Genomic DNA, 13,041 nt, shown 5'->3' on the forward strand with positions numbered 1-13,041 from the left:
AGATGAATCAATTACACCTATGGTATCCATTCACATAAATCAAAATGTTCACTGAGGTATAGTTTATGCTCATTGACTTTTAGATCTGCATTTGATTTAACTGAATTTTCCATACAAGGTTGGGCCCCACAATTTCTGCCAGGATTCCGTGAAACTCCAAGTTTCTTGGAGTTACATTCCAAGCCAGCAAGTTATAATAAGGAAATAAAAATACCTATACATTAGCACTTTGTAAGGTTTTGCAAATTGTATGTTATTTTTAATGTTATTTGTGAACATTATTTGTGATTCCTCAAATATTATGTGTTTAAAATAACTTTGATCTTTTTATTAATGATGACTGCATACCCTGAACCTTACAGACCTGAAAATTCAGGTATCTAAGATGGCAGAAGCTGCAATAATTCAGAACAGCAAATGAACCAGCCCTTGAGATACTGCATGGTAAATCAATTGGCAGTGAGTTACTAGTGAATGCATCCCTAAAAATCAAAATGGAGACAAATGTGTTTCTTCAAAAGATTTTATGGCTGTGCTGCAGAAGCTGGGACAGACATAGTGTTGGACATTTCAATGAATCCATTATTCAAGGAATGCAGACCTACAGGCTTGTCAGAACTGCCACGGTTTTTTTCATGTTCTGTTCCACTCCAGTCATGAGTGGTCACTTTCATTTGCAAATTCTTACTCACTATGGATATTCTGAAGGGAGTGACTCAACTCTATTCAATGCAAGCCAAACTGCACAGATATGAAAGTCTGATCCTCAGGCGCACACTGACATTCTGGTCCTCTCCCAGATGATGTCCCAGTGAAGCACAACACCCATTTCTGAACTCAGAAAGAATTTAAGCTTTCCGATCCCCCTGGGTAAGTGGGTCTGGGACAGGCACTCACCTCAGTGGAAGGTCGATGGAAGCTGCTGCCATGCAGTGAACTGGTGCTGTCCATATTGATTTGGTCCACATCTTTCAGTCCCTTCCAGTCTACTGCAATCACCTCGTTTCCTGTGGGAACACATCTAGTCAGGCTTCTGAATGCCACTACAATTTGTTCTAGCAGTCTTAAGCCAAGTCAGCTCAGCATACAGGAGAATCACTGAGTTTAAGGCCACAATAGCCTTAAATCAGACTTTTCTATTTTAATCAGACTGCCTGTACACCATCAACTATTATAGTTTACACAGTTATCTCCATATGAAGACCAGTGATTTGTGTTTTTCTCAAGCATAACACATGCTTGGCTGAAGCACAGCTCCCCAGAAAAAAAAGCATCCAGTCGTGAAGTGTGACTGAGAAAGAACCAATTCGTTTGATATCCTGTCCCAATACTAAACCATCATCACTTAAAAAGGCATTTCTCCTTTATAATTTGAATTGGTCTGACATCAGCTTAGAGCTGCTGGTGCCCTTGCTCTGCCGTTCTCAGCAAGATTAAAGACCTTTTTAATACCTGCCATTACATTTCAGGAAAGTTATTCATACACTTGCTTTTCTTCTTGACAAACTAAACAGACTGAGATCTTTAGGTTTCTTACTGTAGAGCATTTTTCCAGCCCCCTTAATAAATCTGTGTCTCTTTTTAAAAGACATCTCAAATTTTTCAGTTCTTCCAAATGTGGACATAAAAGCATACACTAATGCAGGACTGCTCTCACCCATTCTGCTAATAAAGTTAAAATTTACTTGCTGCTCCTCTTCACATTAACCCATTGTGCCATAACCTCACAGTAGATTCTCACATTCAGCTGTTTGTTCACTCAGATCCCTATGCACTTTGCACAGCTTTCCGGGATTGTCACCCATTCAAAAGCAGAGTCTGTGCCGTTTGATTTTAGATGCATTTTAATAGAACTTAAAGGATCAAGTAAAATTAAATATTAATAACATAAAATAGAAATTATGAAATTGAATTAATAAATATGAAAAATAAGATTATTAAATAAGATTAAATTGTAATAAAAGTGAAACTACCTGCGAAGTAACACACTTTAAATAGTCAGCCAAGTAACCAGGACTGCTCTGTGTGACTGCTCTGTCCAGATAGCTATTTACCGTGCCTTCAGCCTTTGTGCCATTCTCAAACTCAGTTAAAACTTATTTGCTTCCATGTCATGGAGGGAAAGGTTGCACTGTGTTTAAAACTGAGCCTTTTGGAACCTGGCAAGAAATATACCTCCCCAAATGATCATCTATTCCTGGGACCAATTCAGCAATCTCTAGTCTATTTGAAATACATGTCATTGGATGTGAATGGCTCTGTTTTCATTAGCTTTTAGCTTTTTATTTACTCTTTATAGCAAATTTCTTCTCCACAGACATCTGTAAATCCCCTTGCACGTTCTAGCAGCTCTGGCACGTTTACACTAGTTCACTGCAGTTCCCGAGTAGAAACAAGACGCTGTGCTCCGCCCTACACAGGCCTGCAGGAGGCATGTAGGCACTTAAGGATGGGAAGCCTGAGGCACTCATAAGCTAGAATTCAAAATGTAAAAAAAATAATTTGGTCCCTTAAAAAGGCTAAACATGGTGAAATGAAAACCAGCAGAAAGAAAATGCTACGTGAGTTGGTGTCCACCACACCTTCACATCTCATCATTTTCTGCTGTGCAAGATCTCTCTTCCTGAAAGAACCAAGGCATATTTACCCCTTCACACCTGAAGTATGTTTCTGTTCATCAGGATAATTAGAACCAAGTGCTTTAATAGCATCCCCCATATGCCTATGACTAGGTTGAGTAAAGTTGCAGGGAACTTAAAAAAAAAAGGGAGGTTCCTCTACTGTATGCTACAAAGGTGAGCATAGAGGTCAGACAGAGCCAGACTTCAGGAGGAGGCAGGACATGGCTATGATGAGCATGACAAAGACCACCTTTCAAGGTTGTGATCCTCTTGACTGATTTTCTTGACAAGCACATGCATGCATTTGGCCTTACTGAGTTCAATTATTTATTTCTAATTCTGATTTTTATTAACCATGATCAATTCATGAGCTACAAGTGTAGAGCTGAACTTGTGTTAAATTCTGATCAGATCATTTCGCTCCCATCTGCAGGCATCCCCCTTCGCAGGGCATAACGTTGGGTTGTGCGACAAAAGCTCGTCTGCACACCCACCAAGGAGCACAGGGAGACGACAACAGGAGGGGGAGCCCAAACAGCACCCTGCCAGGCTGCTCCCAGTCCCATCACAGGAGCCATCAGCCCACCAAAGGCCCATCTCCACACGCCCAGAGGTGTACAGAGGGACAATGGCAGGTGGGAACCCAAATTATGGACTCACAGGAAGGGATACCCTGTGTGGGCCCCTCCCAGGGCTGTCCCAGGAGAGGCTCAGCCCCAGGCTCCAGGGCAAAGCCCATCAAGATGAGTCAGGGGGAGAGGCTTCAGAAGAAGCTTCTAAACTGAGGGGGGCAGTTACTGCCTAGGGGTATGGGACCCATTATGGGATGCAGGAGAAAAGCATTTGGGAATTGCACTAGATTTATGTGATGTTTATTGGAAGAACCAATGGCAGGGAAAGGAGGGGATCTAGGTGGTTTGGGGACATACAAATGTGAGAAAATAGATAAAGGGATAAAAGGGGCTGGTAGCATGTAGACAGGTTGCTGATCAGTATGGTTGTCTGGCCATTCTCTGCACTTGTTCTGTGCAGTCTGTCCTGTCTTCTTGTTAAATTCCATTTCTAACTATTTTCTGGCATGAAGGATGCTCTATTCTGGGTGCATGTGTTTTGTGATGGAGGTCTAAGCGCCAGGAACTAGAGAGACTGGAGTGAGTGAAATCAACTGGAGCGAGTGAGGGTGTGTGAATGAGTGCGTGATCACTAGCCAAAATGAAGGTGAAGTGATCTGGGTGCCAGATGTGTGACCCTGAGGGTGAGACCACAGGGTGAGTTGGCTACCGGAGGGATCAGGGGAGTCCCAGCCACCTGTCACAGAGCTCTCTGTGTGTGTGTGTGTATCTGTGAGTGAGGGGTCTGTACCAGCAACTGCAGTGGGGCTGTGGCCTTGGGGGCTGCTGTGTCCAGGTGCCAGCAACTGGGGAGACTGGGATCCGGGAGCAGCTACTGGGCAGACTGAGCAGCCCTGCTACAGGAGGGATCCCTGCTGCACAGTGGATCTACATCGTGCTCAACCAGAGATGGGAGCAGGATGAGGCTGTTGGCACTGTTTGCGTGAGTGCTGAGTGAGTGTGTCTGTGCTGATCTGTGTGGCTGGCATATATGTATGTATATGTGTTGCGTATGCGTGTTTATGTGTATGCATACTGGGAATACAAGCTCAGCCTGGCTACTGGCTGCACCTGGGGGCAGGGAGCTGCCGCGGCCTCACCTCTGCTGGGATGCTGGATTCACCCCTGCTAACATATAAGGGCACTTGAAGGTGTGTACCAGAGCTTCCCAGCAGGTCTGGAGACATCTCCACTCCCAGGCCTCGGCAGGCTCCCAGGGCTGGGCTGCCAAGGCTTTCTCTAAATCCTGTCATGGCAGGCCTGGATGGAATGGGCCCCTCACTCCCTCTGGCTGGGGAGCACAGCTGCCACTAGTCCACCCTGAGCAAACACTTCTTTTATCACGGCATAAAGCCTAGGCACGTCATTGCTACCTTCTACCCAACCTTTGATTAGCTTTTGGCCTCACCGTTTGACAGAAGTTTCTTTTCTGTCTGTTTTGCTTCATAAAGCTGTGGCAGACTGCACTACCACCTATCGGACTGGCCATCTTGAGTTTGGCAAAGCGAGAGAGGGAGGTTTGGGGTATGCTTGGATTCAAGTGAGAGGGGCAAGGCCTTAGCAGACCCATTCATGGGTTGCCCATTCCCATCATGGCTGGAGACCTCTTAAATTTGGGGTCCAAGCAAACCTTCTAGGGCTAGAAATATCTCTGGAAAAGGGAAGTGCCTGTCAGAGCTGTGAAAAGCCCAATTGTCAGTCAGTCCCAGTTGCATCAGCTGTAACGTTTGGTTGTGGCTTAAAATCAAATACATTTGTATTTAGTCTCCCTTGAACAGGGAAGGGGTAAAGGGGAGAAGAAAGGGGCACTGCCAGGAAGTGCAGATCTAGAGAGGGCAGGTATGCGAAGGAGCAGAGGGGTTGACTGTGATCAGGGTGAGCTGAGGAATCAACAGAGGTCAGTGGGAGGACGAAACTGGAGTTAAGAGCAGAGCGGGAGCCTGCCCCTGCATGCTGGGATCCCGTTGCCTCTTCCTGTAGAGGCAGCCTCTGCTCCTTCCCTCCATCTGCAACCCTTCACACTAGAAGGGGAGGGCTGGGGCATTCCTGCCGCAGAGCTGATCAAGACACTGATGCTGGAGAGGCAGGAGAGATGCCACCACTCCAGAGCAGAAGGCAGCTGTACAGAAGCCTTCAGTGCAGGTAGCAGTGTCATGCTTGTTTTATCTCCGTTTACCCTAGGTCTTTTTCCTGTACTCTCAGCTGTTTCTGAGCATAGTGCCATGGCCCTTCTGTAAGTCTAGACAGACATCCTGGCACACAGTGCAGAACAGGCTGTGAATGCGCTGCAAAGACCCCCCCCCAGCCAAAGAGAGAGACCAACCTCAGGGAATCTGGTGCTCAGCACATACGACTTCACAGCCCCCAAGTTTGGCAAATGACACTCAACCTTTGCTTTCAATTCTGCTAGCCCACTGACGGTTTCCATGAAGTCTTAGACTGTGGAAAATATTAATACTATTCTGGCAGATGATGGCGTCAAACAGTTGAAGAACATTAAATAATTATTTGTCTCAAAGTCCACACCTGTTCTATAATAGTGGAACTAAAGGCCTATAAAATTTATTTATTACTGTTTTTCTCCAGTTGAAATAGCTCATCTACCTAGACAAGGGAAGAGAATGAGTAATATGTGATCTTGCATGCACTATAGTCATAAAGACTGAATAATTATTGAAAATTCTTGGTCTAAACAGTTTCACAGGTACTAAGAAAGAAATAAATATGTTGGGAGAAAATAACTTTAATATCTGTTAAATGCTTTTAAATGCAATAATATCTGCTGAAGAGTTACATCATCACACACTGTGGTTGAAAGGAAATCTCTGGGTTCTAATTGGCATGGGGCCTGCGGCAATGTTACTTGCTTTTATGGAAAGTTGTATAAAGGTTAGTGGTTTTTTTTCTCTTCTGCTAGAAATAGCAAGAGCAACATTAATCCAGAAACATGGAAGATCAAGCTCTGCTCTGACAGATGGAAGGAAAGAAACACGGAAAATCAGAAAGTATGGACAGTGAAGTGGGAAAAGAGGAACTGAAAGCAGTAAATTATATTTTAGTATTGTTTTTATTCAACCTCTTGTCAACCTCTTTCTCACTTCAGTTAGTATGTTGGGTTTTTTCTTTTGTAAAGGTACGTTTCTTCTCCAATATAATTTCTTTTCTCTTATCCATCTTCCATTCCAGCTTCTGCTAATCATCATGACTATTCCATTTGTAATTCTATCATCAATCACCTTTTACAGAACAGTATTTGCTCCTCTCCATATATAGCGGATAAGCATTTTAAAACATGAGTGGGTCATAAAGCTAATTTTAAAGTGGGATTTTTACAAACACATGCTACTGAATTTCTCATTGAAATGTTCTGAAATGAGATCATAAAAGTTAAAAGATAACTGGGTTTCTGATTTCCTTGTCATTGTTTCTGTATGGTGTGTATAGAAAGGATATAGAGGGCTTTCATTTTCATTGAACTTTTAAAAGATTTCTTTATTTAAAAAAAAATATTATTTGTTTTGGGGTTTTTTAACGTCATAAATTCCATCCTTGTTCTGGAAGACTCCATAGATGACTGAAGAACAAGCAGGAAGCTAATTACATGAAGCAGCAAGGTAAAACCAAAGCAGTTGAAATACATAAATACACTAAGCCACACTGTTTGCAGATCATGGTTGCTTTGTATTCTTAACACAAATTTGATAAAAAAACTCCCAGAAGCACTCATTATAAAAAGATGTCTCCATCACAACTGAAGTAATGTTCCAACTCAAGTCGTCTAAGCCTTTGGGGGAAAAATATCATCCCTCTTTCTGTTACAGTACTGTTAAGGTAAAAAACAAGATTTATTTTTAAGTTGGGCCTTTCTAAAGAATAAAGATGAAAAACACTTAAAGAGGAAAAAAGATGGGGGAAAGAGAATACCCTTTTCCCCCCTTTTTTTTTTTTTGAGCATCGTAACTTTGGACTCTCAGAAATCAGAAAATGTGTGTACTAAGCATTCCCAAGCAATATAAAATGATGACCATTTTGATGAATGCACTGGAAAAAATCCAAGAAGCCATCTGGATGACTGTATCCTACCTTGCTGATCTAATATTACTACTTTTTTCCTATTCAGTAGCTCATTTTGCCACATACTTTAATTTATCATGGAGACAGAATTTCTTAGTTGGACATATTTTCAGTTTCTTTGCATTTCTGTGATCCTAGGAAATTCACCTTGTTCTGAATTACTTATTACTTAATCTAAACAAGTCCGTTCTCCTTGGGTTTCCTCTTGACATTTTCTCAATTCCTATTACCACTGTGTATTCATTGATACTATACTTGGTACCTGTGTCTGTATTTTGTTCATTTAACAAGGTACATGCTTGAATCAGGCATCTGCATCTATGCAGAAGCCTTTAATAATCTATTTTGTTGTAACTTCTCTGCTAGATGCTAAACATCTTCTCTAATTTGTCTTCTTATTTTGTTCCACACTAAATAAACTAATACAGTTTGAGTCTTAAATTCTGTTTTTTCCTTCCTGACATGATGCTGGTGAATATGTACACCATATACCAAACATGTATTTGTGTCAATTGCTTTCTGATGTGTCATGCCAATTAGCATAAGAAGAAACATATTAATTAAACAGTGGATTTCCAGCACCGCTATTATCCATTGTTAGCAAACTTTCTTCTGTTTCTCAAGTTTTACTTTCCAGCAGAGAGTAGAAACATTATCATTCAATATTGGTAGCCAATTTTAATGTTGGTAAAGACCAATATTTAGAGTAAATGGTTCAATTATTCTTTTCCATTCCCTTCTCTTCCCTGAACAACTAAGAAAACAACAAATGTAATTGCAGTAATTATGATCAGTCTTTAAATTGTTCTTTCCCTGGTATCAATTTTCATGATACTCGTGGGAGTGTAGTATCTTTGTCAAACACAACATCATTATGTCCTGACAAATGTGGTTGAAATAAAAGTAGTTGAAGCTACTGGGAAGGACTGACAGATGGATGGATAGCATAATCATAGAAACCTTTTCCTTCCCTGCATGCTTTACAGAGACCCATTCAAAGCTAGCCAAAAGGTCAACATCAAGGAAAGGAATAAACCTCTGTCAGGTGAACTGTCCCTGAGGTGAACCTCAGACAGAAGCGTTCAAATTCTCCTAGGTAAAGCTGAGAAATCAATCAACCTAAGTTATTCACATAACTGTGTAAGTATTCTAGCTTGTACTGCATGAGGAAACATAGAAATTAGTTAGCTGCTGTTAGCACCTACCAACAGAATCACTTGTGGAAGATGAACAGAAAAAAGTGTTTTCATGGATGAGATAGGGCTGAACAGTTTGGTGCTCATCAAGGCAGAGAAATGTCTTGGTCTCCACAAAACAGATGTCTTTGAAATTTCTGATCAAAAATGAAAACACCTACAGCTCTGAGATGTCTGTAAGATTAGGAATCAGATGGGCAGCTCTCAGGATCTTTGCTTTGGATTTGGGTAATCTAAATTCTTTTCCAGACCATTCTGCCTCTTTCTGCAGGTAGGTCCCTTTTTAGAGCTGTTTAGGAAATAGAATTAATGAACAAAGCTCCAACACCAACATTTTTCTTCTTGACTGGAAACACTTTCAAACCAATACTAAAGGCTACTGTGTACCATGTCGTCACAACTAAAAGGAGATGAACAGAGAGCCTAATGTTAGACACAGGCAGTTCTGTTCTGAGAAGCAGTCATGTCATTTAAGCTAAGGAGGTACTGCAAAGCGAAACATATCCAACTAACACAATTTTTTAAAAAAATCTCAAAGCCCTGTCTCATTTGCAGAACAAGTATCAGCCAGCATGAACAGCGGCGATGGGTTTATCCTCATTCTTTACTGCTTCTCTGAAGTGCAGAGAATGTGTCCCCAGGGGCATCATTCAGCACAGTAAGCATGAAAACGTCAATATGAACCAAGGTAGCAGCCCTTTTTTGCTGGCCTATAGCCAACATTACAGAAGTAATATGCAGCAGGCAATTTCATATGTTTCTCTCCATATGTGTTTAAATTTTAATCTCTGTGGCCAGCATGTCACGTGGGCACTGTCCTAGAGCATAAGAATACCATTACTTGTGACATCTATGTCCCATAGTATCATCTCTACCAGTGGGGAAGACGAACCATCCCAAATACTCCCCGGGAGCCAACCGGCAGATCACAATGCGCCTTTCTCCCTGAACTCCCTTCCCTGCACCCTGGAGCAGGAAGAGGAAGGTGTCACTGCCACTGTTGCCTCCAGAACTACTGCCATTGCGGTTGCTGCTGACACCTCAATCCCCACTTGCAGCTGGAACGTAACCCTGCACAAAACAGGAGCCCAAGGGCTCTGAGGGCCCTGCCTGTCCCCCATGTCCACCTGGTGAAATAGTGGCCATGCTTCCATCACCTCCTGCTGTCCTCAGGTTCTGCAACACACCAAAGGACTTGGGGAGGGAACAGCATGGAGCCTTACTCCCCCTCTTTACCCTCTTCCTCGTCTCCCTGATGTTACTATACATATGAAAAACACATACCCCCACCTTCCTTTCCCCCAGGCTCTCCCATTCACACCATAGCCCTCCCAGGCTCTCTCCTCCTCCTCAGCACCTCCACGCATTTTTCATCTTCTGTTTTCCTGCCCCTGCCTGTCCCTGGGCCAGCCCTGCTCCATGCCCTGCCTCATGCACCCTGGGCCTCTTCCCCTCTTCCAGCCCCCCTGCACCCTCCTGGACCCTCTCCCAAGCACTATTGTAGACAAACACCCAGAAAACATCCCAGATGCCCATCCCCATTGCCCTGCCTGTGTGGAGACACTGGGATGGGTGGAGGAACAGGGGTCCCTGACCCGAGGGATGCTCTCAGTCCCTCTCTGTGGGGTGGGCAGCACCACTGCCAAGGTGATGTCAACAGGCCGAGGTGGGACTCCACTGCTGCACCTCTGGGCCCACTACTACCATTTCACAGCCAGCAGGACGAGTTGGAGGAAGAAGCAGAACAAGAGCCTGCTCAAAACACCAGCACATAGGGGCAGCGGCAGTCTGTCAGTTCCAGGCTCCACTCTCCTTATCTGTACTCCCCCTCAGCTGTGGGGTATTACTCTGGCAGCTCCAGAGCATACAACCAGGTGGCTACATCCTTCTCCACCACAGCCATCATGCACTCGGCCACAGTCCCCATCAAGCATCTGATTTTGGAACAGCAGCAATGGTCAGAGCCAGCCAGGAGGCACCGAGACTGCTGCCTCCCTCTCACCACCCTCCCCAAAAACCATAGCGCGGGAGTTTCCAGAGGCAGTGATGCCCTAGGCCATGACAATGGCCTCTAAGCCATAGTAGGTTTTCTTCCTGGCGACACAAGCCATTTCTTGGGAGGCAATGGGTAAAGGGCTCACAGTGAGGGGCTCTTCATTCTCCTCAAGCCCCTCCAGGAGCTGGGTGTAGAGGTGACACTAACTTCTGTCTCACCCCTCTTCTCAATGTTACTCTCCCCATTATCTTCCCCTTGTTTGTCCTGAAGAAGCTGGTATTTCCCATCAACCCTCTCCTGCAGGGCTGCAAAGGACAACTCCCTCTGCCAGAGGAGAGTCCCCATCCAGACAGTGGGGGCAGGACATGGCATGGAGAGCTGCAGAGTCCCTTATCATTCAACATCAGGAATCCTCTTGTACATCCACAGCTCCTCAAGGGACATTCAGGGCTTCCCTTGGTGAGCCCAGGACACTTCTGAATTGACTGCTTTCTGGCCCAGGAAAGGGTCATTAGCCCTCCAAACAATGAAGGATGGAAGTGGTCACAACATAAGCAGATACCCACCCCACCTGGGGGAACCCCACACAGGGAAGAAGAGGGCTGCTTACAGGGAAAAATTGTTACCTCTCATGCCTCCTTCCTCTGTGCATTATTGCCTGGAAACCCAAACCCTCTCCACTGACAACCCTCGTCTTGTGCACAGATATGCAGAGCATACCTGTGGGCCCAACATTTCCCATCCCTTTAGAGAAGACAGACCTTCTCCACATCCCCAGAGGAGGCCACTTCAGGCCATCGCTGGACCCTCAAAGACAGCCAAGAGGGCAGGGCTGGCCACAGCTAGCTGGGAAGAATGGGGTCGTTGCTGTCATTCCTCTGTGAAGGTCCAAGCTATGGGATCTCAGAATGGTTCACCCGCCTTTGCACATTTGGTCGCTCCAGTCAGCACTGAATTTGAGGTCCTTGGCCGGGGGGCACAGGCCACTATCTTTGATGAGACAGGCCCTGCCTGAGGGACTACTTACTTACCAATCCATTCTTTTTCATGCCAGTGACCTAGTGCAGCTGCCAAGAATGCCTTGGCTCCCTTCAGATGTACAGGGCAATGAGGGAGAAACTTCCCAATCCTAGAAAGCCAGCAGCAGGGCTTTAGATGTCCTCACCAGACAGAGCACCACAGCTCCCTAAGCAACTGGGGAAAATGACAAAGACCTGCTGGCACAGAGACTGTAGGGGCTGAGCTCACCACGCAGAGCTGCCACCACCAGCCCTGCCTCTGATTGCCCACTCCTGTACCTGTCAGGGTGAGGCCACAGCTGACCATCACAACCACCACCACCTCCACTCCTAACCCCACCCCATGATTTTCCCTGCTGCCCCTGAGGACATCCGCACCTACATGAAGCAACCTTCAGGAGGTGCTTGATGTTCACGAGGCCCCTCTGATCCCGAAAGGGCTACCCCACTCCTTCTGCTGCTTGTCCTTGCATCAGGGGGAGAGTCGTTGCTCTCTGCCAGGTACAGTGGCTGGGCGGGGCTGGGGACCTTTATTTAGCAGGAGAGGGACAGAAATGTCCCAGTCCACAGGCTTTTGGGCACTACAAGGACCATGGGCTCACACAAGTGTGCAGGCTCCTCAAACCCATCACGCTGAAGGACAAGCTCTGCTACCTGCTGAAGACTCATTGATCTGGGAAGAAGATGCAGCTGACCCTTGCCATGGCAGATTGCAACCTCATCTTCATCAGTGAGGGCCCTGTTCAAGGAGGGAAGGGGACCCAGGGGGCAGAGGGCTTCCCTGTACCATGGGAACCACAGCTCTGGCTATAGAACTTGTTGGTATACAGCACTGCTGGTACCACTGACACCACCACTGCTGGCCAGCAGGTTCCTCACCCCCCCTTCTCTCTCCCTCCAAGTGAAACAGCTCAAAATCCCATCATTAAACCCCATGGGAAGGAGGAAGGGTCTCTGTAGGGGCTGGGTATTCTCCTTGCTTTGGGCAGGAGGGCTCTCCATTGTGTTCTTGGAGGAGATCTTCACCAATCTAACTGCCAAGCCTAGTTCCTACAGTGGTAGAAAAGCATGGTCTACTTTAGCTGCCTCATGGATAAAGTCTCATGCCACTACCTCTCATGGAACAGCAACCCTGTTCACCTTAGGAATGCAACCCAAGGTGCTGGAAGTCACTGAAGACATGCCCGACACCTGATGCACCTTTCACTCTGCATAGAATGGGGGCCAGTAATCCAGTTGATGTCTGTACCCTAAAACCAGGCCCAGACCATTTATAATTCTTCTAGCTGATATTTGCCTTCTTTGTTGGTCTGGTTCCTCCCAAGTGCTATTCCTGGACAGGAACTTTAAAATATCCCACTGAACTGCACTGGCAGGGGTAGATATGAGGCCACAGCATGTGTCCATCAGAAGATCATGCCCTGGTGCAAACTCCATACACCTGACTATGCTTCCTCCATCTGAATCTGAGTAGCGGAGCATAAGCCACTCCTGACTGAATGGCATCTATTTCACACAACATGT

The 13,041-nt window shown here is 45.3% G+C and overlaps 1 protein-coding gene across 4 annotated transcripts in view; it reads right to left on the minus strand.

Moving 5' to 3' along the window:
* Nucleotides 1-13,041, minus strand: part of FAM131B (family with sequence similarity 131 member B) — a 56,478-nt gene that overhangs the window by 13,728 nt on the left and 29,709 nt on the right. For all 4 annotated transcript variants that reach the window (XM_076346807.1, XM_076346816.1, XM_076346804.1 and 1 more), the window contains exon 2: nucleotides 898-1,007. In XM_076346807.1, coding sequence (XP_076202922.1) covers nucleotides 898-951 — 54 coding nt within the window. In that variant the 5' untranslated portion in view covers nucleotides 952-1,007. The remainder of the gene's footprint in view (nucleotides 1-897; nucleotides 1,008-13,041) is intronic.

The sequence above is a fragment of the Aptenodytes patagonicus genome, chromosome 1 (genome assembly GCF_965638725.1).
Source record: "Aptenodytes patagonicus chromosome 1, bAptPat1.pri.cur, whole genome shotgun sequence".
NCBI classification, from domain to species: domain Eukaryota; kingdom Metazoa; phylum Chordata; class Aves; order Sphenisciformes; family Spheniscidae; genus Aptenodytes; species Aptenodytes patagonicus.